General features: G+C 41.4%; 1 protein-coding gene across 1 annotated transcript; it reads right to left on the bottom strand.

Moving 5' to 3' along the window:
• Window positions 1-155: 155 nt before the first annotated feature.
• rorca (RAR-related orphan receptor C a) lies at window positions 156-13,231 on the bottom strand. The gene is made up of 10 exons (XM_068591465.1): window positions 12,921-13,231; window positions 7,413-7,498; window positions 7,126-7,267; window positions 6,527-6,970; window positions 6,289-6,410; window positions 5,725-5,857; window positions 4,606-4,713; window positions 4,275-4,385; window positions 3,236-3,348; window positions 156-3,118 (listed from the first exon to the last, which is right to left on the bottom strand). The coding sequence occupies exons 1-10, from the start codon at window positions 12,925-12,927 to the stop codon at window positions 2,957-2,959; spliced, it is 1,428 nt and encodes a 475-aa protein (XP_068447566.1). The 5' UTR covers window positions 12,928-13,231; the 3' UTR covers window positions 156-2,956.
• Between the last annotated feature and the right edge of the window lie 12,860 nt (window positions 13,232-26,091).

Genomic DNA, 26,091 nt, shown 5'->3' with positions numbered 1-26,091 from the left:
CTGATCAAAAGAAAAATGAATGTGTTTGTTAAAACTGTTATAAATGTATTATTTAATGTGGTTATGGAAAATAAATTGGTTCATCTGTGCAGATCATTTTGGGTGCAATTAGTTTCATGAAACAAAGTGAAACAACAAGTTTGTCTTTTAATTGTAAAAAGACTTTTATTACATTCTTCAATCCACATATTGTATCATTGTTGTGCAATAACACTTTACTGTGTTAAAACCTCTTAGGCTTTAAATCCATAACATATCATAAATTATTCATTATTAAAATCTATATTGATTTAATAATAATACTCTTAAAATATTGTGAACATATAAACAAAAGGATCATGACAAAAGAGAAACTTTGAGGGAGACATCTTTAAAAACGCTCTTTAAAAAAATAGAATTACATCTCTGCAAGACAAAAAGGACTGATGAGAAAAAAAAAACAGTACACATAGGGGTACAAATTTAAGAGACAAAAGATCACAACAAAACCAACACGAGATTCAGAGATTATAATCCACCTTTTATAATTATTTTACTATTTTATAATATCCTATTTCATCTATGACTCAAACTCAAAAAGAAGTCTTGCAATAATGATATTAGACAGGGGTAAAATCTTTGATACTTTGAAATAAAACATTCACAAGAACATGTACTGTACACAGTGATCAAGGTTTTAAGGTCTTCTATGTTGGTGCAAGGTGTCTTGCTAGCTAGACTAACTGCAGACACTGTAGGACAGAGAGTCCAGCTATCTCCCTGAGGAACTCAGGAAAAATGCTGCCCCCCAGGACAGCGTGTAGGCCTGCACAAACTACACTGAATCCTTTCAAAGCAGCATGTCTCACATTCTCCGCACACAAAGTATTGCACTTTGTTACAATCTGTAAGTGTCATCTGACCTGTGTAGTGGTTGGCGGAGTATTCGGTATATTATATCCTAAATAAGATTATTTGTCGTGTTGCGAGGTTAACAATGCTGGAGTGCTATTACAACGGGAAAGACATGATTGCACAATCCCACCATGCCACTGTTTTACAGACCCAGATAAGGGTCACACCGCTTCATACTATGCGAGATAATGGATGGCGAACAACACCGTGCAAAGCAAACGGTACTGACATTAAATAGAGCTAGACATCCAATATCTGTCATGTGATTGTCGCAGAATTGCAAAGCTAAAAAGAGCATCAATTACAACTGTTCTATTCGAGTTGTTTTTTCAGGACAGAAATCCAATATGACTTCAAATTGCACAACTAATTGCTATATTTTAGAAGAAGCTCTCGAGAATGTATGCAGAAATACTAACTCAGGGGGGTCGCTGATGGCTGTGTCAACCCTTTACTGCACCATGTAGTGTTTGAAGAGGGTGAGGTAGTAAGGGAGTAGGGGGGAGGGGCCTAATTCTCCAATCAGAACACCGCGTCTTCCTGCGATAGCACAGTCGGCCTCGACCCGCACACAGTATCCCCTCTGACTGAGGGGCTTAAAGAACACCATCACCCAGAAGTCCACTCTCCATTCTTTGCCCCTTGTCCAACCATGGAGGTGGCAATGTGATTAACCGTCACATTTGCACACCAAACTCTCAGTTCATTGTCTTCCTTCACTCGGAAAGTCTTTTGAATCTGCTGGGCTGGAGGTTTTGGACGATGGCGGTCCTCTGCGGAGGGCAAGGGGCTGAGGCGGGGCAGTTTCCAGACGCTCCTCCATGAGAACTCATAACCCCACAGTGGTCAGCTGCCCATCACCTTGTTCATACAGCTTATCTACAGCGGGTGGGTGTCTCTGGCACTTCTGACTGGTTCAACATGAGTTTCACAGATGGCAGTCAGAGTGCGAACCCGTAAAAACCTCGTGCCAAGAGTTTCTTTTGGAATCTAAAAGAGACTCACAAGTGCCATAATTATCCATTTGATTTTCTTTCAGCGACACCAATCTATCCATCCCTGATCCTCAAAGTTTGGGCAGGCAGTATCTGTATGAGAGACCTGAGCACAAGCATGTGACCCTCCATTATTATTTATATTATATAAAAGGAGCATTTGAAAATACTTCCAAAATACTTCTGTGATTCTCTTACTCTCCAGGTGGCAATTTCAAAGGGAAATGGTATTAGGGCTGAGGTCACTGATTGCATAAAAAAAAGAGCTCACTTATATTAGTGTCTGTGGATGTGCTAGTAAAAATACCTACAAAGATCAGTTTAAGTGCAGTTTTGTGCTCTGTGTGCAAGAGTTTGTGGGTTGCATGGTGGCAGACACTCGCAGTGTTTGTCCTCCATTGCCACAGTTTAAAAACCTGTCTCTTTGTGAGTTTGATCATGGTCCCTTCAAACAGTTTACATTACAAAACTGCAAAATATGGGCGCTACCAAAAATATCGAATCAAATAATAAGCTGTTACGAGACAAGACTGAAAACAACTGAAACAGGCATCGTTACGGCAAACCTCCGCAGAGTAGGTGAAGATTTTAAGTATGTACATTCTATTTCGAGCCTAGTGCTGTGCTGAAACGGTAAAGGGAGAAAGGGGATACATTCAACAATAGCTTGCAGGAACTTTAAGAATGGCGAAAGTCAAATTCAGCTTCATGAGATGAGTTTAAGGTCATCTCATAGAAACATATTTGTTTTGACAATACAAATGATGGAGGCTGCTCTTCAATAAGTCACCTCTCCCTTCCCCCCCAAAAAAGAGGTCACATGTACTGAGCAGCCAGCAGCAGTTCCTGTCGTGTTACATTGAAGCTGAATGGACAGGCTTGCAGGGCAGTGAGCTTCTCCACAGGGCTGGGAGCTCATAGGTGAGAGGAGTGTGTCCTAAAGTGTAGCGTGCAGGATTGTCATTGAGCTGCTGGTTGGTTTTGCCTCAGCTGGTTGCCACATTTGTGTCTCCCCTTCTCACCACCTTAATGTCTCCATTTAAATGCCTCTATTGAGCTCAGCAGTTCTAGCCTTCTGTGGAGTCGGGGAAGGCGATTTCACTGCAAAAAACCTCCCGATACAGAGGCGGGAAGGTGTACGCAATCTCAGGGTGGATCAGGCGGAAAAACTCCAGTTTGTCGATGTGAAGGTTGCAAATGGACTTTATGGTGGGAAGCTTTGACACCATCTAGAAAAGAAATTCAGAAGAGCAGAATAAGTTAAAAGAAGAAATAGATAACGATACAATAGGTGAACAAACGCATGGTGTCAACAAGCTGGCAGACCAATGCAGCAAGGTTTGTACCTTAGCTAGTTTCTCTTCTGATGCTCCTTCTCTTTGTAGGCTGCGCTGCAGAGCCACATAGACCTTCTCTTGCAACTTCTGTATCTTCTGAACATCTGTCAGCCAGGGTCGGTCTGAGGGAAATCAGAGTGACAAGATGGTTTAATTAGTGTCGTTTAACCGCATGAACTTTACAATGTACAAACTTCTAGGAGAAGAATACAAAATGCTCTGAGTACTGCATGCGATTGTGCTGCGCAGATGATCTTTTCACTGCTTGTTTTTTACAGCCGCACAACATATTGAACATTAGTTTGCAGATACATCAGTAAAGTCAGTCACGCAAACTTTGCAACCTGTGCGTGCTAAAGTATGGGTGTGATCAAATAGGGACTGTCATGCTGGCACTAAGTTAATATCCTGTTGGCGACAGCACTAAAGTTTCTCCCAGGGTGCAACATTGCTGATGTAGGGTGTGTAGTGAATTATAAAATCTCAAATGCATTTAAATCTATGACAGCAGAATAAGAGCATAGGCTACTACAAAAATAGGTGAAAAATACTAAACCAATGTAAATTACATTGTCTTTTTTTCAATCGTCTAAAGAAGCCAATAGTCATGATTGGTTTCAATTGGAGTAAAATTGTATTTTTCACAAAGGTCTTTAATTTACAATTAATTACACAGAGCATTATCTTGTGATTTCTTAAACACAAGTAAATACTATGAGTTGAATAGAGTCAGTTTTAAATAGGTCATCCTCTGTTATGGTTTTTACTCGTGAGAAAGGTTTGAAATGTCATAATTGCCGGTGGCGGATAACATTTAATTACTTATAATTGTATATATTTTTGGAACGCATTGACGTCATCCAATTTACCGAGTCAGTCGCTAAACTTGTGCAGCAACTTTAAGCAATGCAGTAACAGGCCAAGAGTTTTTAATGGGCCAAATGTATGAAAAGTGGACTCCACAGGTTGATTTCACCTATTTAGAGCAATTGTATCCACTACAATGAGCATAAATATATGTATGTATGGTTAGGAAATAGGATCTCACCTGGTGAGAGCAGCACAGCAGCAGTGAAGAGAGCCATTTCTTCCTCGGACATTTGTACACGGCTCAGGCTTTTAGCCAAGTCGAAGACAGAATTCACCAGGTCGTCACAACCTAGACGGAAGGAGAAGGATAAAATCATCATCAAAAACTGAAACTACTGGCTCTGATGATGTTGATCAAGATGACACACATGAAACAAAGTTGATCGAAAATCTTCTGCTCCTCCTTTCATCAAGTATATGTGAGAGAGAGAGAGAGAGAGAGAGAGAGAGAGAGAGAGAGAGAGAGAGAGAGAGAGAGAGAGAGAGAGAGAGAGAAAAAGTCCACTTACCAAGTGCTTCGAAAAGATGAGCAGCTGTAAACTTTCCATCAAATAGCATCGTATTGTTGATGGGGTTATAGGCCCGACACATCCGGATCAGAAGAACATCCATGCAGCCTGTCGAAACACACAAAACAAAACAAGAAAAAGATTAGAGACATGTACGTATTTAAGTAGTTGAAATAGAGGGAAAAAGGCCTTAAAAATCCATGTGATCTACTTAAACCATGTTCAGCAGTTATGAAATGAAAAGTAGTTGCAAAATAAAAACATTTTATTGATCCCTTTAAAAAAAAGACACCAAATTCAATCAAGAAGAATACCTTCAACAAAAAGGAAACTCTTCTGACAATAACTGAGTGCTTCTTTCAATTATCAGCACTTGTAAAAAAATAACTGACATGTTGTAAGAAGAAGGCTTCTTGTTCAAACAGGTTGTGGTTCAATGTGGTTTGTCATGATGACGTTAAGTTAAACATTCTTTACTGACAAGGTAAATTAATTACATTTACTGTGAGAGCTATAAATGACAGGGTAATTGTCAAGGTAATTGTGGCGCTGTGGATTTAACAAATTTAAAGTGACTGTTTGACTTCAGGCCAACCATAATTTCTCACTAACCTACATTCACGTCAATCATGCAGCCCTTCCCAGGTGTGACTTGCGTTCGGTGGCTCATACGTGGGTGTGGACACCTCGCGTCTCATTTAAACATTGTCTACATCTCCGACTGCCACATCTAACTGCTCTAATTAAACGGCTGGCGAGAAAACCTTTGTGAGTGCTTCTTCCTCATCAAATATAAATACTTCGGTAGCCAGTCAAAGCCATTCATCTATTTGTAGGGATGGTTAGTTAAAATTTCCAACACCTAAAGAATCACGCTATGGCCTCCGTGAATAACGAGTTGAGGCACTTCATGGCGTGATTACAACAAGTCTTCTGAAGCACCTTTTTTAACTCACGATGACAACAGCTGTCACAGCTAAAAGTTTGCAAAGTAATACACAAACAGCTGCCTGGCTGGTGGCTTTGTAAAAACAGCTCCCGACTGTTGCCTGGCTAAACACAAAGTATGGGACGGCCTTTACCCTCCAAGCTGAGCATATGCTGGCGTCACGCACTGACCTGCTTTGAGGAGGATGATCTGATCGTTCTGACAGAGGTCCATGAAGCCAGAGATGCGCTTGGCAAACTCTACCACGTACTGGATTGCATTGGTGATTTGAATGGCACATTGTTGCCACATCACCTCAGCTGACTGAAGGGAGAAAACAAGACACAGGGAGGCTTTTATTAGAATTGCAAAACAAGTTGTTTTCCATTGTTTTCTGTTGCGCTTATCTAGACTCCAGTGGAGTGATTTCCCCCTAAAGACATCCCGACCTGCTGTACTGTTTGATAACATTTGCTCTGTCTTTCTTTTTGCCATGTCCTACAACCTTGACTAGTGAGACAAAAAGCAACAAAGGAGATGTTTGGATTTACAAAACCCTTTGTGGTGATAAGAAGGGAACACTTCTATTTGTTTTAGTAAACTTTTGTGCATGATGAGCAATAAAATAATGTTTTATGTATAACTTTTACAAATCATATGACCAATTAATCATCTAGGTAGATTTGCACTAAACCCCATTGTTGTAGTGTGGATAAATGCAATATACTAGCCATACAATAATGTGTAATATATACCTTGGTCTGGAATGAGCGTGTCTCTTCTGGGCTATACAAGGTCCACGCCATTCTCTTCAGCTCCTCTGTGCTGTACTGGCTCGTCTCAATATGGGACTTCAGCACACTCTGAGTTATACGCTCTGAACAGAAAGGAAGATTTTCTCAATGAGATTCATGTTTGTTCTGAAAGATAGATTTCAATTTCCGACACACAACAGCAGTAGCTTTTACACAGCAGCTTGGCATTCATACTGACCAATCTCAAGCAGGGAGCAGCCCTCGGGCAGCGGGTTGAAGATCGCGTGTGAGAAGAGTCCAGAGTCGTGCAACAGCTGGTACTCATGCTTGATGCTGTGGTTGCTGTCTAGAAAGTCCAAGTTGGTCTGTTCTGGTGAACTCTGAGAGGAGGACGTGCTGCCTGCACTGCCGCCCAGCATGTCCAGGTTGCAGTAGTCTCCACATGCGTCCTCGGGGGTGAGCGGCAGGTCGAAAAGCAGGCCTTCTGGCAGCATGCTAATGTCGTCCAGGTCGCTGAGCGCGGCGGTGGAGCTTCTTCTGTAGGTGCGGCCGTGGTCGGCCATGACGACGTTCTCTCGCTCGCGAACGCCGAGCCCCGTGCACTCCTGGGCCTGCTGGTGCTTCTGGACCTCTGCGTACAGGCTGTCGCGCTGCTTTTTGGACATTCGGCCAAACTTGACGGCTGCAACAGGAGAAAGGAAAGGACCAAAAGGTTAACATTCAGGAAGGTATGGTTTACGACAGACACAGACTACATGACCCGTTCATAGTGATAAGCAGAAAGAGGGAGACGGAAACTGGGAGTTAATTAAATATAGATCTAGTGGTTGAGCTCACCATCGCGGCTCATGCCCAGAGCGAGACACTTCTGCAGCCTGCAGTGCTGACAACGGTTGCGGTTGGTCCGGTCAATTAAACAGTTCCTCTGTCGGGAGCAGGAATACATAGCATTGTTCTGCTGGCTGCGTCGGAAGAAACCCTTTAGACAAAACAAAAACACAAAGTGAGCATGTTAATGTTGGTGGGCTAGATCATGAACAAAATGCTCTGAGTAGAATGGTGATAACAACATCTTTATATACATCTACTTTCACAACTGATGAGGGAGATGGATGATTGCTCACCTTGCAGCCTTCACAGGTGATGACACCATAGTGAATCCCTGATGATTTGTCTCCACAGATTTTACACGGAATCACCTCTATTTGAGCTGGAGAGAGAAGAATAAGAGGGAACAAAAAATGAATTACTGAAACAGATACGGACCTCAAATAGTAGAAGTTACTGAGGTTACTTGGCTAAATTTTTACTTGCACAAACACATATAGAAAACCCAGGCCACAGTAAAATAACAATTAAACATATTTTGCGATATCAAGTAGTAACTGGAACATTCAACATTTTCTTTTCAGACACATTATGTTTACTGACGTTATTGTCAATACAATAACTCAGTCATATCAAATAAATCAACATTTACCCTACTCAATTTAAACTCATAAAAGACATGTGACGCTGTAATTTTCTGATGGGAAATCCAGGTTATTTCTTGACAGTCAAGTGTCGTCTGTGCATTGCCTGCTTTGAAATGTAGCTAATAAATAACGACGTCATTCATTGCACAGGATTGTGAAGCGATGAGAAGTGACAAGAAAACAGTGGACGTGAGTTTACATTGTGCACCTTCATTGCGCAGGCCTGAGCCTTCTTACTCAGGAACAGCCTGTTCTTTTCATTATGTTGTTTATCTAAGTAGCCGGGCCTCCTCAAGCCCAGAATAGCATGTCAATTGCATTAGCTGAGGCCCAGGGTTATAAAGTTTCACGGCTCTCTCTCTGTGTCGCTCCTCTTTCAGGATGACAAAATGTGAGCAGGTATGCAATGAGAAAGGGCATTCTGCTGAACTGAACCATGGCCGAAGATTGTAACCCACAAAACAACTGCAACTGAAGGTTACTTTGCAAAATGTGATTCAGCACCAGTCAGCAGGGTGGGCCAAAACAACCCCTAAACCATTTTTGTTGGGTCACAAGGGGTATTAGGTAACCTGTAAATCGCAGCGAAGGCTTTAACCGGCCATCACAGCTCTCCAGAAAATTGCTGTTTTTTTTAAAGGCTCTTTGATAAACCACTCGCGAACAACCAATCACATGAGTCACTCTGTGTGGGGAGAGATAGGCATCACACAAGCAGGCAAAGCAAAGCAGTTTAGTGACTGACATTACCATGCCAATCATAACTCGGGAAAGACGATCTTCCCCTCCACAAAGACTTTCTGTGCAGTTCAGGAGACATATTGGAGTTTTCCTCCTGGCCAACACAACTGAGGGATATAAATAAATGAATAAAAGGCAATGGAAAAAAAATCCCTTTCTATTGCTCCCTTAATCGCTCCCCCTCCAGAGCCTCGGCCCCGCCCTTCGCCTGTTATATAACTGCCGTCTGGCTGCATTCCACGAACACACTCATTCAAAGGTGGTTGCCTTGGCAACAGGGTGACGATCCTCCCTCCCTACCCTGCGACGCCATTGGCTGCCAAGTCAGCGGCTTCGTCCGCGACTTGCCGTCTAACCTGCCAGTCAGCTGAGCATCGCCGTCATGCCCAGTGAGCAAGAGCTGCTCCACTGACACAGTTTTTCATTCAGAAAAAAGGGGGCGGGGCTTGTGCTGGCAGCCTCACAAGCAACACAATTGGGTTTCTTGCAGGTTTTAAGTCAAGGGTAGAGTGGAGTCCTTTTGGTTTGGACTGAAAACAATGTAAGGTTTGATGACGCGAAATACAGACGATCAGTAGAAACCGACGCAGCCAAACTGCCCCCTTTTAAAATTTGAGCAACATCTGGAAATATTTCCTGAAACATCTAGTACAGTAAGCTGCAGCAAGGGCAACTCACATGGCTTAAGAGCAGCTCTTAACTTGTTGCAGCATGTCAAGTATTTGAGTGAAATTTCAGCTGTGTTTGAGCTTGACCACAAATCTATTTTTACTCTGGTGCAGTTGGCTGCCCGGAGATTCCTTCTGCCGCTCTGGTTTATTGGCAAATAAACATTGCAAAAATCACAGCTGAGTGCAGAACTGTACAGTGTTTAGAGTAAATAACAGTGTGCCGATGAGTAGAGGAGTCTCTGACAACTAAAACAGTGCATTCTGTTGCCACCTTACATTATTAGATAACAGTTTCTTTATTCTCAGAGTTTCCTTGGTTCTTAGACAGCAATTGTTTCCATAAAACAAGAAGAAAAAAACATTTGTGTGTTAAAATGCTATTAACATGTATTATAAACATATACAACACCATAATGTCTATATTTTAGAAAGAATGTAATAATAGCTGAACTTTTAAAATTGTAGAATTGAACTGAAAAGCTTTGAAGTTTAAACCTTGAACAATATCCAGTATGTAAATGCCAAGACAGTGATATAATACAACTCATAGAAGCTTTGATGTGCAGTTCCTGCTATGCCAGGTTGGAAAATCCCGCCAATCATAAGTTGCACATTATTTTCGAGAAACTCATTGCAGAAAAGCATGCCTTAACATGGCTGGTAACACGTAGAGCCTTTAAACTTGAACTCTTACTATATAAGTTATTTTCTGTGTTTGCCGGCCAGTGCTTTTCTTCATCACTGCTGTAAAACCTCTGCTATAGGGAGACTTTGCACGCTCATCCCAGCTAATCAAACAGGGTCCAAGGTCCTATTTACCTTGCAGTTAACATGTACATGACATGCTGTATACTTGACCTACATTCTGAGGGCTTCTGGGGCCTCCATGGGAAGAACAGCGTATTGTGTATTGTGTAACATATTGGAAAGTTAGGTTACAAACCAGAGAAGATTTGCACACTCAAAGTTTACAGTTATTTTAATAGACATCCAGTGATGTTTGACATGCTCTTCTTCTATATCCTAAAGTATGCAGATAGTTTAATATGACCTGAAACTAACTCCAAACTCTGTAAAAATGCGCTGCAAGTTTTAGGTGTTTACTCAGCAGATAACATAGTAATGAGGCAAAAGGTCTTTTATGTTCATGAGTCCAGTGCACAGGTCTGCATCGTGCATTGCTCTTAAGTGAAGCCCTTGCTGATGTTGTTTGTCTGGCTATACTGAAGTATCACTGAAACTATTATAAGTGGCTGCAATTATTTCCTTTCATAATGCCTGTGATGCAGTTGCCAAAATATGCAGAATGTATTTCTCGGCCGTCTCCAGGAAGAGAATGTTAAAGGTGTTTCCTTCCGCCGCCCTCAACCTAAAAATTAGGTCAGTCAGGTGAGGATACTTTTTTTGCTGGATGTTTTTTTGTTGATGTCATGAATTTCTCCACTATTAACAATAAAAACCAGGTCAATTGAAATGACACTCCCATGCTAAACAACTATGCTAAGAAACCAGGCAGAAAACCAGTCCTCACACACTGTGCCTTTGTAAGCCCTCACCATTGATCAGAGAAGATAAAGTGCATTCACTGGATGGTACTGTTTACACAGCCCCGAGCCCAAACCCAAACCCAAGTGGGCCTCCGCAACACAAGCAAAACCAGACTAAGGAATTCAGTTCTCAGCGTGTCATTTTGCATGCGGCTCCAAACTGCAAGAACAAATTGAAGACAATGCCGCAGCGATCTCTAAAATCTCTTTGAATGTCACTTATGCTTGTGCAAACTTGGAACATAGATAGAACATATGCCTATCAAAATGGCCTAAGTTACTGAATAGAAAAACATTATTTGTGTGTAATCATAGTGTACATTGCTGTGCTGCAAAATAAATTGCAATGACATTTTGCCTGAACACTTAGATGCAGGCTGGGTTGAGAGTTAAAGCGCTTCAATAGGGGAAAAGGAATCTCAGCGTGAAGTTGTCCTATGGAGAAAGGGCACCTTGACACATACTGGAGCTCGCTGTGAATGTGGCAACAGATTGTGGCTTTGAGGCTCGGATCAACAAAGCAGCGGACTTGGAGAGTCGAGAGCGTGCTTTCCTCTTTACTGCCACCCTACCTTTGATCCCGGGCTACCTGGATTCCAACAGTCTCACAAGGCTCGCAAAGCTCTGCACGACATTCGTCCACTGGGGCATAAAATCGTTCAGTGCTTTACTGAAGTCTATCTGTTTGATCTTTATGCACCACACCAACCTAACCGAACGTGTTTGTGCGACAGTTTACAACAACCACTCTGAGATAAACAAGTGGAACAGCATTGTTTGCAATCTATCAGGGCAATCAGGAAAGTGTCTTCGATACACCAGTTTTCCGTGTAAAGTAAATTAAATTGAAGACTGGGGATGACATTGTGGACGATGTGGTGATTTTACATAATCAGATTGAAAAGCTGGCGACGCTGGGCTGGAGTGACACATACTCTAGTCGATGTAAGTAACATTAGCTGGCAGAGGAAACGGAGCTTAACTGAATCCTGCTGTGCTTCATGGTTACATGTGGACTTGCTGTGCTCATATCCTGCTTGTCGCAGCGGTGCATGACTTTGCCATCACAACTCCATAAAAGCTGTAACATATTCAATCTCAGTTGAAGTAAAAAATATAACTACATAACAACAGATTGTTTTTCTAATTTCATGTATAAACAATTCATCAAACAATGTCACATATAAAAAAAAATAGATTTTTGTTATTCTGTCCGATAAATGATTTAAATTATCATTGAGTCATTAGTAATGACGACAGACCTTGGCCCTCCACCCCCAGGCAAACGCACACAAACATTTGCTGTAATCCTCAATGACAGAACTAGGTCAATGGAGCATCTCTCTCTCTCTCTCTCTCTCTCTCTCTCTCTCTCTCTCTCTCTAGTCGCCATACTGCTAACGCTTAAAACAAAAACACGCTGGTTTATGAATTATAACTATTGCATTACACCACAGATTAGAGGCACATTAAAACGTCACACGCAGTAAAAGATAAAGAAAAAAAGGCCGACAGTAAAAAATTTGGCAAACTTCACTGGATCATAAAAAAAGTCAAAGTAAAGTGTAATAAAACACAGCAAGTATAAAAAGGAAGGACATCTAAGAAAAGGGGGACTATTTATTCACCGTAAACAACCCCTGCCGGCAGCTTTTCGCTCGGTTTGACAGCCTCTGAATCACTCCGCTCCCTCCCTCCCTCCTTCCCTTATCCTCTTTCTTACATAACTGGAGTCACCGGTGAAATTAAGTAATTCAAAGCTACAACGCATTCCTCTCATCCAAAGCAAAACTGAATAAATGCACGAAATTGTTACAGTTCATACAAATAAACTTAACACACTTTTCGTCTATTTTTAGTGATGTAATTAAAAATAAACCCGTTTTTTTTTACATCCCCCTAAAACGTGATTATACAATGTGGACTACAATTCCAAAAGGTCCTATAGGTGACAGTTTGACGCCCAACCGAGAAGCAGTTTTTTTGTTTGTATTTGCGGCTCTTTGATGTGGTCGGCGCATGTAGTCGACCAGCGCGAGCCTGCAGCCTACGCACTTATTCGGACCGCCTCACAGCCAGCAGTGCCTTCAACACGCTGAATGCCAACTCAAAAGTTATTTACAAAACACGGGACGTGTCCGCGGCTCTGAAAAGAAGCACATACATTCTATGTAATGTTGACATTTCCACAAACTCACCTCTCATGTCGGCGGTGAAGTCTGGCCAACTCTTCAAGTCATGCAACTCCAGGTGGAAACGACGGAGAGCGACGCGCACTTATTTGCTCCAAACCGGAGCAGCTGAAAACTGTCACAGCAGCAAATCCTCGTTGGGATTTTCTAGCTTTTTTTTTTCTCTTCGCACGCGCCCGAGCTTAAAATAAATGAAAGCGAAGCGGTGTGTTGTTGTTAGGTACTTTGTGTCAGCTCCGCGCGGTCTCAGGGGTTGTGTTGTGATGAAGCAACGCAGCAGCTCTTCTTCGTCTTCTCGCTGCTCTGTCCTGCTCTGCGGCTCTCTGCATGTAACCTGCTCTCGGCGCGTGGACTACACATGATCCTCACCCCGCCTCGTGCCCCGTGATCTGACGCCGCGCGCCGCCCCCTCCGCGCGCTTCAAGGAAGTTCTCGCGTGCGTGGGAAAGTGTGGCAGTGTGTCACTTCAGACCAGCGTGGGAACTATGTAATAACAAGCGCACAGTTTTAATTACTATGATAACCTTGAATCAAGCATTCTTTTATTTTTTTGGTATTATTGTATCATTACAATTCCATTACCAGTGAAAGTACACAAGTAAAACTTTGGAAAAAATTGCCAGATCAAAACATTATGCTTGCTATAATGTATTTGAGGATATATATATATATATATATATATATATATATATATATATATATATATATATATATATATATATATATATATATATATATATATCTGTAACATTTTCATTTTAACATCACTTTTTGTTGCAAGGACACAATAAACAGATGCACAAATAATGCATGTGCATCTGTCGTCTTCCTAATTTACCCTTATATGGTTACAGAGGTTCCACAACTTGCTTAACAACACATACTTCTTTTCTTTTCAACAGAAAATATGAAGTATTAACGTGTTTGGCTGTGAGAGAATACCTGCTGCTCAAAATACATACTAACACCAAACACAGCACCTATTTCTCTTTTAGAGATATAGGATATATTGGCTTACTTTCATAAATAAATTAGCCATATCTATTATAAGAGAAGCTGTCCTTAGTTCCCTTTAGCTGCATGCAACATTGTAGAACTCTGCTGTATTATATAACTGGATTAGCAAACACTAATCTTGCTAAAGCAATTAAGTGTGGCCACAGGTTGCTGTGTGTTGTTTTGTTTTCCATTTCCTGAAATGTTGCAATCCAGGGCACATTTTTTAAACTTTTAAAGCGAGCAAGGGTGTGTCAAGATGAATTAAATGCAATAATTAAACGTTGCATCGTAATACTATTATAATTAATCAATTACACAAATCTATTGATGCAAAACTAACGCAAAATAACGCAAAATAATGCAAAATGCAAAATAATGCAAAATGTGTGTATACGTTTGTATGTATATGCATGTTTGTACGCAGACCTTATTTTCCTTCTTTTGGCTTCCCTTTGCGACGCGGATTTGTAGGAGAAAGAAAGCAGAAACACGCTCTGACGCAAACAAAAGGCATTAATAACAGTGCAGATGAAAATAATTGATTGGCGAGGAGCGATGAGGAGTGTATCGTGTAACTCGGACGCAGTTATGAAATGAGGAGAAGAGAGAGATTATGGTAAGTAGGTCAGTGGAGCAACACAGGGCTTTCACACCCCTCCCTTTCCCAAATAGCTGCTGTGCATGCGTGGTGAGTCTTCACTTTGTCTTTCTGTCTTTTTCCACTGTGAACGCTTTTGTCTGGAATCATATCAAAATCAAAGCTTGCACTTTTACATACGACCCCTCAGCACCACCTATGTATGCGTTATGATCTTACACCACTCCACTCTTTGTCTTTTTCCACCTAAACTTGTCTTCAGGTCCTCTTGTGCAATTGTTGTAAAAACAACATTAGAACATACATACAAAGCAGTGTTTGCTTCTTATTGAATGCATACTTAAAAAAAAAATACAATGCTGGGAAAAGGGCAGTACGTGTTTGTTTTATCATATTCTCTGCTTGTAAACTTCCTCTTCCTCCCATTTCAGCGTAGTTTTGTCAGTCCGATGGTTTCCTTCCTGATCCTCATCTGCCGGTTTTCTCGGGTTATATTATGTCCCTCTGTCGCCATGAAGCGTCCACACATCCATCCGGTGTTCGCCTGCAACATCAGTGACCCCTTGACCCTGAATCTTATGTAACCATGGCAATACCCAAATTAGAACATGGAGCACAGAAAGAAGGAGGCGCTTAGAGCTTCGATTGCAGGCATGTAGCTCCCGACCAGCTTTCCAGATTAAGGCAGATGGAATGAACCGCCTGCCGCCGTGTGTGTGTGTGTGTGTGTGTGTGTGTGTGTGTGTGTGAGAAAGAGAGAGAGAGATAGAAAGTAAAGGGGAAATCAAACACCTCCTCATAACACACATAGGTGATGGCGTTGATGATCACACCTTTGGAAACACTTTCGACGCGTTCAAACCGCGGCGCACGAATGCAATGACAATTTAACAGCTCAAACTGGCCTCTGCCCCACGGCGAAGAAAGCCCAGTATACTGAGAGGATTATTTTAGGATTCGAGCTCTGGCTTCCATAATCCTCTCTCCTCTCCCTCATCCAGCTAAATCCTCTCCCTTCTCCCCTTTCAAATGCCCACTAATCTGTCTCCCTCCAACTCGCCGTGCGGCTGTAATCTGGTTTGTACCTATATCTTTCACCTGAACCAGCGTCAATAGGTCAGTGTGCCAAACTACAGGCCGCTTCGTCCCTTTTCCACCTGCAAGACTTTGCCACTAACCGCTCCCTTCTCCTCCTCAACTGGAATGTTGTCCTGACCGGTGTTTGACTGAAATGTGTGCTTGATAGTATCAATATTTCCAGGCTGAAGCCCAGTTTTAGTTTTACATGTGTTGAAGATTTAAAAGTCAATCTTTAACTTGGGAGCAGCAGTTGACAAAAGGGGCCTATTTAGCAGCTCTTCTGTGGTTTCTATTGTATCACATGATCTTAGCAGATGGAATTACCCTGCTGTCATGCTGTCATTATTTCTAATGGAGCTGTGCCCTTAAGTGGATAATTACATTTTTGTTTTTGAAGAGGTGACGATTAGAAATGGCACCATCAGCATACTTGCATATTTAAAATGACAGCGCTATATGCAGATATTCAGAAGGTACTATGACCCCCCCCTTCACCCTCTCTTATATAAGTTTATTATGTCAAGATGAGCTCAGCAACACAAAGCAACACGTAAGGGTGGAGCTACAACCGATCGCTGAAAAATACATTTGAAGCAGTCTAGAAGGTTACAATTAACTTACATAAGCTTAAAACACTCTCTGAACGGGTTAATCTTCTTTGGTAACTACACAGACAACACCCAGACCGGACAAAGCTGTCAATTACAAAGTAGCCAAGCCCTGCAGCACAGACTGCTTTATCTTCTATCTGTTTGACTCGAAGTTGCATCATAATTTACAAAATAAACATCGTGCTGTATTGAAGTAAACTTGGAACTAGCGATTGAGAGCATAAACTCATGTTTGCAGTGTTTTTTTAGGTATTAAATCAAATTAGAAGTAAAGTCATTTTCTCAGTCCTATCCACATTTCTTGCAACCAGAGGAGTCGCTCCCTGCTGGTCATGAGACAGAATGCACGTTCACAGCACTTCTGCACTGGCTTCTCTTTTCAGACCTGAAGCATTTAGTCATAAACTAAAATACATATTGACGTGATAATAGATGAGAAGTCTGGGGTTCACAAAAATAATTTCTACTCTTTTGTGAGTGGGACAATAATGTCTGAACCACGTGTCATTGGGAAAAACTAAAATGCCTTTAATCAGGAGATCATTAAAATTGGTAGAATTCATCCTCCGGGGAATCTCAATCTGAATCAATCTACAAAAGTCAATCTAAAAAAGATATTTCAGTCTGTATGTGTTATCAGCCTTCTGATAAAGTGAAATTGTCCTCCATGGAGCCATGCCGCTAGAAAAACAATCTAATTTAAAATAACCTTTAAACTGAAACTTCAGTATTCCGCAGCTCACCTAAAACCTCATGAACTATGGTTTTATGCCCGTGGCAAGGTGAACCCGTGTGACACGGGGTAGCATGAGCTAATGATCTAAACAAACAGACAAGGAGCAAGCCGGAGTGCCCTTCAGTTCACTTTTGACTTGGTATTTGTCCTCCCTCAGCAGCTGCTGATACTAGAGATGGCTGCATTTATTACCCTCAGGTACACGTTAGCTTCACATCCTGTCATCGGGAGTCACGCTGTTTATTTGGTCTTGACAGGCAATATCTAAATGATAGGCATCCAATTAAAGTTGACATTTACCATGGTGTGTCTGTCCGTGCTGCTTCCGCACACAGTGTTTGTCCCGTTGTCTGTCGCTAGTGCTCTGCCTCCATCTAGATAATATTGCATCTGACAGTCATGACAGGAAGAAGCGACCACAGGCATTTGCAGAGTTGTGACAGGGGTTCGATGAACGGATAGAGGAATAGACATACATTTAGGCAGTCTCATAATACAGGGACACAGAAGAGATTATGGCAGAGATTATGTCTGTGAGATAAAAAAAAAGGGAGTCTTAGAGGTGTATTAAATAAGAACGTATCTGGACTAAGGATACCAGCGTACCAGGACTGAATATTCATCTTCTCAGGATGATATTACTGATCCCGGCTCAGATGAAATCATGTATTCACTGCCACACACAGGTAAGTCACCTTTAAACATAAGTCCCTTCATTTCCACAGTTATCTTTGGATGACCAGTCAGCTGCAAAGATTCGAGAGCGTTTGTGTGGCCTGTGTCTCTGAGGCCTGCAGGTCCATTTCGTCATATCTCATGCTTACCATCTGCTGTTATTTTGCCCACCGTTTCTCTCATTGCTAATTACGTGCAAATCCTGTCCCCATTTCTATGGTTACAAGTTGCAACACATGTCGTTGGGGCGATGTCATCCTTCATTCTTGCGTTCATGTGAATGAGCATTGAAATGTTAATTGAGGAGAAAAGCTGGGCTTTGTCAACATCCTCTCATGTCTGTACATGTCTGCACATGCCGTCTGTATGTCCAGTGAAGCCCCCCCCCCCCCCCCCCAGTCAGTTACTCAACTACAAATAGATGCAAAGTCAGAACAGAGCGATACAAATGATCCACAAACGAATACAAAAAGCACCAAAAAAAAAGCACGAAGAGATGCAAAGCGACCACAAAAAGACGAGAAACATCCACAAAGAGATGCTCAGTGATGAGACGCAAAACAACAGAGATGCAAAAATGACCAAGAAGTGATGCAAAACGACAGCGAAGAGACAAAAAATGACTATAGGGTGATGCAAAACCGCAGCAAAAAGACGTTTCTGAACCTGCCCCATGTCACATAACATTTACACAATTATTTGTCTGTTGTTTTTCTACATTTTCTTCACATTGTCTTCACATTGTCTTTACATTTTCTATACATTTTCTTCTCCAAACTAGTTTACCGAGCCAAAGCCCCGGTTCTATTAAAAAGAAGAGAAAGAGAGATGGATGGATAATGTATGCCTGCTGCCTCCCGTACAGCTGGGTCACACGGTGTCAGTATCCTGTGTTTGTGTTCGTGCTTGTGTGGAAATTACTGTGATTGCACATTCGGTGAGAAATAAACGACAAGAGCCCGACATGGTGTGTGTCCAGTCTGGCTGCTTCTTGCACTGGAAAATAGAAAATGGCTATCTTTTTTAAAAAAAATATTTCTCAGAGCGAGAGAGAAAGAGAGAGAGAGAGAGAGAGAGAGAGAGAGAGAGAGAGAGAGAGAGAGAGAGAGAGAGAGAGAGAGAGAGAGAGAGAGAGAGAGAGATTTCATATCCATATAGAATGAAAAACAACAAAAACAATAAATGACCTCAGAGAAGCAAGAAGCACGGGCAGAATTTGCACGACAGTAGAGCGAGAAAGACAATAAGGAAAGGAGACGGAGAGAAAAAGCCGAGTCGACGTCCCAACAATCTGGAGACGACACTGAAAGGAGATCTGCCCTTTCCAACACCCGCTTCCATGACAACAGCCGCTGACGGGGGCCCCCGACCCCATGGCTCGTCTGTAATGAATCATTTGCTTTGAAAGTGTGGTAACACCCACAAATGTACACATATGTGCATGCGAAAGCTCACACAAACACACACACACACACACACTCACTCATACACAAACCCAGCGGTGTTCTCCTCTTACGCCAGATTGCCTTTCAGAGAACGCTTGTTTACCACCAACAGGAACAAGGATTGTTTTTCAAGCCTGTCGATCAGAGCGAGACGTGGACCCGGTTCACCCATGACAGTAGTTAACTCCACCCGTGTAATTAGTGACCTGCCGTAATTGCGGGTTTCGAGCCACACCTGGAATCTGCATGCAGATGATGTGTGCCGTGTCATAACGCTGGCATGCTTTGTTGTACGCCAGGATTATTTGTACGCCAAAGATATGTGTGATCCATCCGCTCTGGTCGACAGCTGCTCCGGAGAAGGAGACGAGGACGCACGACGGCGGAAACCTCTAAAGAAGCAGCCGAAGGAGCGCCGACAAGCCTGCGTTCATGTCACCTTCGAGACAATGACGCCTGTTTGACTTCATCACATCCAACGCGCGTTTTGGTCCGAGCCATCGAACGTTTAAAGCGTTGCAAATTTCACGCACACACACACACACTTGACAGATGTTGAATCGTGGCCGTGGCCGCTCCGTGTTCTTGGCCTGCGGAAATCAAATCGTGTTTTGGCAAACCATCGATCACTCGAGCTCCGTTAAGGGCCAACCGCCGTCATCCTTTTCTCCGTTCCTCTCGCACGCCCTCCAACTCGATAGTTTGCTGCCCTAAAACCCACAAAATGAGTTTTGAGCCTTTTTTTTGAACGTCCAGTTCCCTCGTCTCAAAGTCACCGAGAGGTTTGAATGGGTTTTTGATTACATCCCTGAAATAAGGTCTCTGGTGGACACAAGCGTAATGTCATTTCATATTTTGTTCCAGATAGAAAATATGTCAGTAAATACCCTACTTTGAAATTTGTATGATCTTAAGTGTGTTTGAAAAGGCCTTGTTTGCCACAGGGCTTAATTTATGGAATAAAATGGAAAAATCCCTTTGGCTTTTTGTCACGGGGAACCAGTGAGGTTCTAACTTGTGACAGTAATACGTCGTCCACGCATCACTCTTCTACGGAAAGTCTTTCCCTCAGAGTCATTGTTCATTCTTTCAGCTGAATGCGAACGGTCATTCAATGACACTCTGCAGATGATTCAATGCACTAGGTAGTTCCAAAATCAAAAGGCGGTATTAACCAGATATACCGGTAAAGGTTGAGAGTTTTTTTTTAAAAAATTTTTTGAAGAAAGCACCTATGTAATTATTATAATTATTTAATTACAAAAGTGTTTCCTTAAATGGCTGCTTGACCTAAATAACACCTGACTGACCTAATTATTAGCTTGTTAGCTTTCTGGCGCACGCTAGCTACAAAAAACATGAAGTAAAATATACTTCCGGAAGATTTGAAATGATCACATGAAGGATAAAATAACCCAAATGGCGTTTATGACATACGCCAAAAAAAAAAAAAAAAAAAAAAAAAAAAATCAAATCATTTGTGAACTTTTAGACATTACAAATGATGTTTTACCAACACGGACTCGAGTCCAGCAGTGAACAATTGCCATCTTCAAGAGCCCCAGAAGGCTGTGTCCCAAATGTCTATTTCACCCTTTAAAGGTGAATTAAGATGAGCCGTCGCCATGCTGTTGAGGATTTGCTTATCTCTGATAAATCGGTGCGATATGATGACATGTGTTTTGACCTACTTACCAAAACATGACTGGTAAACATGAGCTGCGTTCACATGTATAACAGGTCCGGCCGGCTCACGCCCGACTCGCCACCGCCTTATAACGACGTTACGATCTTAAATATCTGGCCATCTTGTCGTCATATGTTTCTCTTTCTCTCTCCATCTGTCGCTCACCCGCCCTGGCACAAACATTATGCCACCAGTGCCAGATAAAAGAAAGCAAATTTAGTATAAATGAGCTTAATAAGTTCATGAATATCATCTTGCTTGCATCAATTCTCCGTGCTTCTCTTTCCCCGCGCCGTAACCAAACCGTCCTCAAACCATCACGTCCGTCCATCAGTCCCTCATTTCTCCTCCATCCTCCAGCGTTTTCCACAAACTGTGGTAATCCACTCGTAGTCATGCCTTTCACTTGTCTTCGCATGAAATCACTCTCTAAATAAAAATCTTTCTCTAAATACAAAGAGAAAATATATTTTCAACAACACAGTTTCTGTTGTCTGACTTTGGATATTTCAGTAAACAAACTAATTGGCCTTCAAGGCTGGGTTTAAACCAAAATGATGTAATTGTTCTGTGTTTATTGTGTTTGTATGTGTGTTTCAGACATTTCTACAATAAACTGCATTGTTTAAACTCCAATACCCTCAATGCTTTTCCCCCTCCAGAGTAAAAAAAAAAACAAACATATTGTCTCGCTGGGCTTGCCAGGCTTCAGTGGATTGTTAGATTATTTTGTTTGCTTACTCCAGTTTAAAACAGTCTCTTCTCTCAGCGGGAGAGACGTGTCTTTGTTTATATACGTCCCCCTGCTTTCTGGTTTTATTAGAGTCATGTGGTGAGGATTGTTTTGAATAATAACCCACTGCAACTAAACTACAACCCCTGGTGATGAGAGTTGTGAAGGCACTTTGGGCTCCTTACATAATAGACATCCGCGCCAGCCCCTTTTTGGCACAGCTGCTCGCTGCATCAGATGTAAATGAGCGCCCAATGATTATAATGAGAGCATTATGATTCTGTTCATGTGTGTTTGGGAACTCGGGCATTAATATTCTCTCTAAGCCGGATTAATCAATTGAACACACACAATTAAAGTAGCTCCCATTATGCAACTGCTCCGGCAGCAGAGAGGGCTTTACAGGTCGGGTTTTATGCCCCGGGACATCTTTGTCGTGCAGTCTTCGTGTTTCATTTTGATACTTGTCCCAAATCCAAACAGGTTTTGCAAGAGTGATTTAATGTTTGACATTTATTCAGGTCTCAGAAGCCAAATTTCTGGTCTGCAAAACGAGTTAATCAGGGAATCGAGCATCTTCGTGCCGTCTTGTGTCCGTAAGGCTGTAAAGGAGAGGAGGACTAAAGGGTATACTGAATCGTTTAAAAATAATCACATCAACTGTTTTCATATTGATTTCATTTATTTTTCAGTTTACAAAACTCTGCATTGTCTGGAGGGCCTTCCTGAAAACCTGTCTTTAATATACACATATGTCTTTTAGCCCATAGTTCTTTGCATTGATCTTAAATCGCCTTCCTGTGGATCTAAATGTCGCTAAAAGTGCTGAAAAAAAATAAAAATCTATATTTTTTTTAGCCCTGCAAAAATTGTATTGCCTTATGCTCATTATTCAATTTATTAGTCAGAAATCATTTTGTCATTTTAAATGTTGTTATTGGCATCATTTATTTGAATTCTTCTGACTTTTTTTTTAATACAATTCTTTGTCTTTACAATTTTGAATCTATCATTTTCTATTTTCCTTGCACAAACGTCTCGAGCGTTTGATGTGCCCACATTTGGATGAATATTGCTCTACAGATATGATTTCAACAGATTGCTTGAGGTGTAAACCAAATGGCGTGAATATATGTGTGAATACATGTTTATGTCATTTATAGATTACATAAACTGTATTGTACATATGACTGGCGTCCTTGTTTGCACAACCAGGAAAAGGTTGCTGCTCTCCTTCACAGTAAACAAGGTATCATATTTCATCACGGAAAAAAAGTAACACGCCCCAAAAAAAGGACGACGCAATCACGTGTGGAAGTAAAAGGAAAGGAGACAGGAAGTGAAAGACGAAGAAAGGGAAGTAACTTACTTACAGGCCAGGGCTGTAATTCCTACCATCACATTTCACAACAGGGAAGCATTCAACGCGTTTGTTTTTCCTCTCAGAATAACCTACAGCTGCAATATATTTCCTTGTTTTTTTTATTAGTTTCGAGAGATGATTCGAGGCTTTTTGGCTGGCGTGTGACGAGTCTGTGGCGGCAGCTTTGTCATTCTGTCAGTGACGCCATCCATCTTTTAATGCAGTCGTGAGAAGAGCGATAAACACATAGCTGCATTAATGTGTGGAGAGAAAAAAATATATAATATAGCATCAGGCATTTTTTTTTTTTTTAAATATATAGTGTCGCTTGCACAAATTGGATCGTTGGAGGAATTCAGCCATGGATTTATTATTTCCTGCTCATAAACCCCTCAGTAATATTCAGAGACATCCCCAGGAGCTGAAAACTAATCTCTGGCCAGATTCAATATGGAGAGACATTAGGTGAGATCCGAGCAACGCTTTTGTTTTTCTCATGAGAGTTTTCAGGGTTTTTTTTTAACGCGAGCGCCTTCACAAAACTACAGTGTTGAGTTCACACCAAGCTGTGGTTCCTTAAGTGAGAATAGTGTTTCGGTTCAATGATTTTAAAGCATGAATTCACACAATTTACTAAAAAATACACATTTTTCCTCTGGCCCGTGGTGCTGTTCATCAATCCAAATAGTTTTGGTGCGAGTTGTCTAGTTTTGAAGAGATATCCATCGGTGAGATGTTTTCCTTCTCTCCTATTTAAAAAAGACTATCAGGCTCTTGGCTTGTGTTGCTCCAAGCTGCAAAAAAAAATAAAAATGAATTGGACTTTATCAAACGCGTTGTTTTCTCCTGGTAATAACCACGCGGTTGTTCAGACCTTGTTGTCAACAGTTTAATGAATGAAGCTACAAAGAAAATAGTTCATCCATTAAGCTGCTGTAGTTTGATAAGTGGAATATTTGAAATGTATCAAACTGAATTACTTTTACTTGCTGCCTGCTGTAACCGTATTGTACAAGCCAGGCTGTCTATAGCGGTGCAGTCCTGTAACGCAGTAATTACAGCGGCTGCTATTGGCTGGAACACATCATGTACTGTTGACATTCCTACTTGTCGTGGTGTGTAGGATTCCTCATTGCATAACGGAGTATCAGTAAACAATCCCTCATTAGTCCAACCCCATGCTAATTTATGACACACGTTGTAAATAATAGATCAAAAGTTGCTCCAGGACAGTTCGACTGAACTATTAATTCAACACATCTATTTTTCTTTCTTTCTTTCTTTCTTTTGTTGTTGTTGTTGTTGTTTTATTTGTAGGTTCTCGGGTTGTTGAAGGCAGACGACTGCAACTGACATTGATTGTGGCTGTTTGTGGGAATACATTTAATTTGTATAAAATGTGTCGCAGCATGCCGGTTTCAGAAAACGAGGACACAGACAAGACAACAAAGAGATTCGTGTGTTCCTGTTTCACAAACTCTGTGATTGTTCCACATCTTGTGATTGCAACTTGTGATCGGTTGCGCAACCCGTGGATAAAAGAAGTAAATGGATTAAGGACAGTCAGAGAGAGAGAGAGGGAGAGGGAGAGAGAGAGAGAGAGAGAGAGAGAGAGAGAGAGAGAGAGAGAGAGAGAGAAAAGGAGACAGAGATATTTTAAGGCTTATAATCTTAAAACATATGTAAAAAAACACGTTAAGATACCCGAGAAGATAAAGAAATGAGAATATTTGACATTGTTACTGCATTATATCCCTAAACATGTATTTATTCTTCACTATAAGATGAGAGGACGACGATTTAGCAAAACAGATTCCCTGTCCATAAACTAATTATGAATTGGATTCTGGGTCACGCTCAGTCCCTTTCTTGTTATTTGACAAATTTGGCAGATAACAGCGACGATGAAATGATGATGAAGTCGTTGGCTTATTCGAGAAGAAAGAGTCTAATATCATTTTATACAACGTTCGAGGGTGAAACATACATCCAAACGCTCGCACGTATCTGCTCGTATTCTGTCATCGACTGTTCCCGTGCAGCCTCGTGTGGGTGTGTTTGCAAGGAAGATGGGTCCTTCTCTTTGTATGTGAGCAAAAGCTGCTGAAATGATGTTTTGGTTCCTCATCTGCTCTAACTGGATGTGAATTAACAGAGGCAATCAGAGGAAAATTGTGAAATTACACCTGGAGAAAATACTAAAAAAGTGTCTTTAATCAAATAACTTAATATTTAAAAAAAAGAAGTACATCAACAGAGCTCTCTGACTCTAAATACACAGTAAAACTAGAGGTTTGGAGTTGGAGAAACTGGCTATTAACAAAGTCGGGCCTAATGTGTTGGTATCCTCGTCATCATCATTTGATCTCAAATAATAAGGGGATAAAACGCTGGGTTTTGAATGACCGTTACAGCATGTGAGCTGAGAAGAATACACTGAATTTAGACACAGGCATGATGCAGGATGTAAACAAAAGGAGGGGAAGTCAAACCGGCTTTCTGGAAGTCTGAAGCTGAAGAGCATATTTCCCCCGTCCTCTTACAGACAGGGCAAGGCTGTGCTCTCTCATCCTGTTATTTGTACAACACGGAGCGGTGGTGAATGGAGGAGTGAATAGGACGGCGAGGACACATGATAATGGAGACGCGACAATTTGAACCTATTGTGCACTTATATGAACATGCACCACCAGGGAACTACACACTGAAAGAAAGTGCAAAAATGGGTGTAAACGCAGAAGGACACGCTCATAAGTTGTGAACACAGTGTTCCCTGGCTCCGTTGTTCTCAACCCATATACCCGTGTAGCAAAACGCCATAACAGCATAACGTCATAACGCCATTAGGCCATAACTTCATAACGCCATAAGGCCATAACACCATAAGGCCAGATGGTTTGCTTGAAGGTATTTCATAAGATTGACATAAGAACAAGAACCTGACCCAAACTACCCTATTGAATGCAGGCGACCGTAAACTTGCATTATGTTTGATGACCAGCAGGGGGCGAGACTGTGGAGGCAAATCAGGGCCAATAGTTTCGTGAAAAAATGAGATTTAAAACTGTAATATTGTATATATATATATATATATATATATATATATATATATATATATATATATATATATAATCTGTTACTGAAAACTGAAAAGATATATTTACCCTAAACAAACGTTTCATCCACTTGTTTTGATTTTGAATACATTGTTGAATTTTTTAAAGTTTAAGACCAAAAATTGAATTTTTAG

The sequence above is a fragment of the Clinocottus analis genome, unplaced genomic scaffold, assembly GCF_023055335.1.
Source record: "Clinocottus analis isolate CAN_PGR_092001 unplaced genomic scaffold, fCliAna1.0.p SCAF_25, whole genome shotgun sequence".
NCBI classification, from domain to species: domain Eukaryota; kingdom Metazoa; phylum Chordata; class Actinopteri; order Perciformes; family Cottidae; genus Clinocottus; species Clinocottus analis.
The sequence above is the reverse complement of the archived record's forward strand: the minus strand, read 5'-3'. Positions and strand labels throughout refer to the sequence as shown.